The sequence below is a fragment of the Macadamia integrifolia genome, chromosome 14 (genome assembly GCF_013358625.1).
Source record: "Macadamia integrifolia cultivar HAES 741 chromosome 14, SCU_Mint_v3, whole genome shotgun sequence".
Classification (NCBI taxonomy): domain Eukaryota; kingdom Viridiplantae; phylum Streptophyta; class Magnoliopsida; order Proteales; family Proteaceae; genus Macadamia; species Macadamia integrifolia.
Window position 1 is genome coordinate 10,035,884 of NC_056570.1, and position 4,888 is coordinate 10,040,771.

Genomic DNA, 4,888 nt, shown 5'->3' on the forward strand with positions numbered 1-4,888 from the left:
AATCACAAAGTACATAGGAAAATAAAAACTCTGATAGAAAATCTAAAAGTAGAAAAATTAGATGAGGTTTCCAATGCCTTAACGCAAGTTTCAAGTTTGTATTTTCCAATGTTAGCTCAAATGTCAAAATTGAGCTCACAAGTTGAGGAATCAAAGGAGTTGAGGTGGAAATCCACTAAGGATATGAATAGTTTTAACCCTAAGATCTCCTATGATATCTCAACCGTCGATTCCACTTGAGTATCTATGGCTGAGATTAAGCCTTTACATTATAATAAAACTAAGAAATATTAATCAAGAGCTTTATTTGCATTATGGATCAAACCTAAACGTTAGGCCTTAAGCTAAACTTCTTCATATGTTGGCCGGCTGCATCATTCTCCCATTCAGAATCCTTGAGTTCTTATTTCACCCAAAAAGTACGTGAACTCCACCTGGATCTAATGGGAGCATAGGAATTTCATCAAGCATGTGAGCACCTGCAAAATTGGGAAGGGACACAATAAAAGTAGTTTCTTTACAGGAAATGGTAACACTCCATGTCATTCCTTTAGTTGTTGTTGTTGAGTTGTGCACTTCAACAATATTGATGCTCGTTATTGAGTTGCTAATAGCTTGAGCAAATGTGAGACCAAAAAGATAGTGAAAACATTGTGTATAGGTGCCAGACCTATGATGTGGATAGTATTCGTTCCATACATAGTTAAATTTGAGAAATTTATTGCTCATATTCCCAAAGATGAATTCGGTTGGAGATGGTGGCATGGGAACATGCCTCACAACTTCAAGTGATGAAGGTGGGAGGTGGAGAATAGAGTTCATTTCAAGTGTGTTTTGAGGAATGTCACCAATAACCTTGTGACTTACCTCATTTTCAAAATCAATAGTTGATTCAAGCAAGTTGATGTCATCATATTCATGAGGTTTTTCTGTTGGATATTCATCGAACACCGGTGGTGCACATAGATCAACACGTCATGGGGGTGTAAGGGAGACAATCCTCCAAATCTGGTGGTACTTCACAAAATGGCCAGATGTCATTTTGCGCTTCCGAATGAAATTCTGATTTGTCATTGATACTCCTCATATGAACAGATCTTTGATTCTTTGAAAGATGAAAATCAATCTTTAGATGTCTTCTTAATTAGATGTTCGAACAATGCGGAGTTTTCTTCAATCGTTCAATCTCAAGAATCAAACCAACCACTTGATGCTGAAATTGCAACATCTCGACCTCATATGCAGGCCCAGCCAACATATGAAGAAGTCCAGCCTAAGGTCTAGCATTTAGATTTGACCTATAATCTAAATAAAGCACTTGATTAATATTTCTTAGTTTTATTATGCAATGTAAAGGTTTAATCTCAGCCATAGAAACTCAAGTGGAATCGACGGTTGAGATATCGTAGGAGCTTTTAGGGTTAAAACTCTTCACATCCTTAATGGATTTCCCACCTCAATTCATTTGACTCCTCAACTTGTGAAGCTCAATTTTGACATTTGAGCTAGCATTGGAAAATACAAACTTGAAGCTTGCATCAAGGCATTGGGAAAAAAAAAAAAGAAAAAGAAAAAAAATTGCATCAATGGGAATGGATACCAAACATAGCATAATGTTCAAAATGACCAAAAGTATCATAATGTTCAAAATGAAAACTCCAACCCATGAACCTGATGGTAAATGTCCAATATGTAGGTCACTCCCCTTCCATTGTATTATAAAAAGCTATCATTTTCATAATGAACCCTTATATGTCTAGTTTCAACTTAATATAATCAACCCATTATTAATTTTGAATCAATCCTATGGTCAATTTTGGGTCCAATCTTTATTGCCCTTTGTTGTTTATGGGCTTCTGTCATTTCCTGATTTAATTTGTGCAAACAATATAAATGAGAGAAAAATTAAATTTCGGAATACATAAACATTATGTTGAATATCATTGATAAGACATCAAGTACATAATGATTTACGCAATCCCGTATGACCTAATGTTCCATAAATTCCTTGGGCAGTATTTTGTGAAAGGGTCAACAATCATTTCTTAGTCCCAATGTGTTGTATCGCTACACGATGATCCCGAACATTTTCTTTATCTATTGATATAGAGTTTCTATGTTGGTGAAACACTATATCGGTCAATAGTCTGGTGGTCCAGCTGTTGGAAAACCAAATGTCCAAGAAACTGCAGGGAACCCTAGACCCCTGTTTCAAACAGCGTCCAACCTGGAACCCTTTAGTGGCCACATTGGGCTGCCTGTTACTCCAGAATCTAACTGGCTGCCCCCAACGACCTCAGAAAAGATTATTTATTAGTAAACCTACATATTGAATTAACAAGGTCACTATGTCTGCCAGTGTTCCTGACTTGCACAGTTCGTGACCAGTATCTCTGGTGAACCCAAAAGCTGGAAGACAGGGTTTTGAGTGAGAAGGACATCATACAGGACGCTTTGTTCCTGTATGTTAAACTAAAAATTACAAGAGATACAATAATCCGATTACCATCCATATGCGGAAATAAGCAGGATGGAAAACCAGCTAAACTCTATAGACCCAAGCATTCCACCTTGAGACATCCTGCTCAGCTGTGATCTTCTTTGTTATTCTATTCGGCAACATTGCCGTTAACTGGAAACAACACAGGGGAGTGCTTGTAACCTCTGGAGTATCATCTCTTACTCATTGAAGATAAATTGAATCTCTATCTGTTAACTACTGCAAGATGAGGACCCATTCCCTATTAAAACCACTGTAACTCCTACCATCGAGGCAGTTACGTAATGGTTTACAAATCTACCACCTACATTTACAACCGACCTTATGCTGGTGTGGCAGTTGGCCACATCAGCCAACATGTATTACATTTTCATGGCATTGATGAATTTCTCTAATCTTCAAGACAAAAAGCTAATAATGAGATGGCATAGGAGCATAAAATTTGATCAATATACTTCCGATCTTAATTCCTTGGTTGGTTAAGAAATTAAGGCCTTACAATCCATAATGCACATAATTTGCTCAGAATTCATTACCTTGAATAAATTTTAGTGCAACTTTCTTTACTTTTCTCTTTGTCAATTGTCATTTCTAAGTTTTCTCCTGTGTAGTATCATTTGGACAGCTTATTGATGCTCAAAGAGGAGCAACATTGTTTCGACAAGCCTGCATTGGATGTCATGATGGAGGTGGAAACATAGTTCAGCCTGTACCACTCTCGACCATTCAGAACTTAGTTGATCCTTTCTATTCCCTCTTTTCCAAGCCTTAATCCATTATCTTTTTCTCAGGGTGCAACACTCTTTTTACAAGATCTACAAAGGTAACACAAACTTCAAACCCCACCTGTTTTAGCTGATGGGCTTCCTTTCAATAACTGCACCCAGCTGGTATGCTTTAGAAATGGCGTTGACACAGAAGAGGAGATATATCAGATCACATATTATGGAAATGGAAGAATGCCAGTGAGTGTTCCCAACAATTACCAATGCCAATCTCATGCAAACGACTTATTACTTGGTCGCAGGTAATCAGATTTTAGGTTCTATGCAGGGCTTTGGGGTAAATTGCACACCAAGGGGCCAGTGTACATTTGGGCCTCGGCTGCAGGATGAGGAAATTAAACTTCTGGCAGAGTTTGTGAAGCTACAAGCTGATCAAGGGTGGCCAAAAATCGAAAGTTATGGTGATTGATTCCTGCAATAAGAAGAACAAAGGGCGGCATCCAAATGGACCAGTGCATTTGTTAGTAGCCAAAAAAAAAAAACATCCAAAGATGGTCACAATAAAGAATCAGGTTGTTGTGCGACTCCCCAAACTATGTAAACTCAGTGGCGATGAAAGGTGTGGGGCATTTTTTGGCCATTAATAGAAACAGGTATATCTTCAAAGCATGTCCTTTAGGAATTGAACTTACATCACATAACAAAGTACATTATCTATAGCATTTGGAAGGGCTAAATATTGGTGTCAATGATGGTAACAATTCCATTGGCTAGCCTAGACACCACATGTCATTGCAAGGCCACTCTTAGATATCCAAAGGGGTCTACTAATCTTACCATACTATCTAGAGAGATGATTTGCATTGTTTGGCAGATCATGGAGTGATGAACAAAGGGCGCCCCTGGTGGCCATCCGATCTCCATTGCTATAACTTCTACAAGGGCTGCCCTGAGAATTTAATTGACCCTTGTAGGATGAGTAGATTGACATGGACTTCTGTTAACTAATAGGACTACTGTCCTATAGCCTAAAAAAGGTCCAGTGTATACCTTTGACAAGAGATATACACAGGTCAATGCCTTATATACGATGGCTTCAGTCACCACCTTAGGATGCAGGCAATCAGAGGGGTTGGAATCTCTTCTGCCTTGTGGTCTTTAGATGCCTTTGATCGCAGGAGTTTATCAGTATTTGGGAGAACTAAATAAGATAACCAGCCACCAGTAACAGAAGAACACCAACCCTCTACATGAATTAGTATGTAGCTGATCACATTTCAATGGTTACAAAGTTTCAGCACAAGGAGTGTTTTCACACCATCCCCTAACATGCATGGCATTATTATGAAAAAGCATATAAACTTCATTTCATAATGGCTGAACGTAAAGAAGAAAATAGTTATATATTTATGAAGATGATGTTGACAAACCCAACATTTGATCAAGCATAAGAGGTTGGGATCATAGTTAGCAAAAACGGGAATGGCAAAAAAACAAAAATGGACAGTACGGGTTTTAAACAGTAAATTTTTTTGAATGATATGGTCAAATAAATGGTCAAAAAGACAGAGAATGGTAAAAATTAAAAAACGGACAGTACGGGTTTTAAACATGTAGATTTCAAACGAACGAGACTAAAAAAACGGTAGTATACTATTATAAA

The 4,888-nt window shown here is 37.8% G+C and overlaps 1 protein-coding gene across 1 annotated transcript; it reads left to right on the forward strand.

The window, feature by feature from the left end:
- Positions 1-739: 739 nt before the first annotated feature.
- Positions 740-3,962, forward strand: LOC122060608 (cytochrome c6, chloroplastic). The gene is made up of 5 exons (XM_042623739.1): positions 740-797; positions 3,097-3,209; positions 3,292-3,323; positions 3,402-3,465; positions 3,554-3,962. The coding sequence occupies exons 1-5, from the start codon at positions 740-742 to the stop codon at positions 3,692-3,694; spliced, it is 408 nt and encodes a 135-aa protein (XP_042479673.1). The 3' UTR covers positions 3,695-3,962.
- The last annotated feature ends 926 nt before the right edge of the window (positions 3,963-4,888 follow it).

What these genes read in the sequence shown, in the direction of transcription:
- LOC122060608 (XM_042623739.1), top strand. Translation starts at nt 740, where the DNA reads ATGAATTCGGTTGGAGATGGTGGCATGGGAACATGCCTCACAACTTCA. An exon ending in CACAACTTCAAGTGATGAAG is followed by an intron (nt 798 to 3,096) that starts GTGGGAGGTGGA and finishes GTCATTTCTAAG; the next exon opens with TTTTCTCCTGTGTAGTATCA. An exon ending in ATGGAAATGGAAGAATGCCA is followed by an intron (nt 3,466 to 3,553) that starts GTGAGTGTTCCC and finishes GGTTCTATGCAG; the next exon opens with GGCTTTGGGGTAAATTGCAC.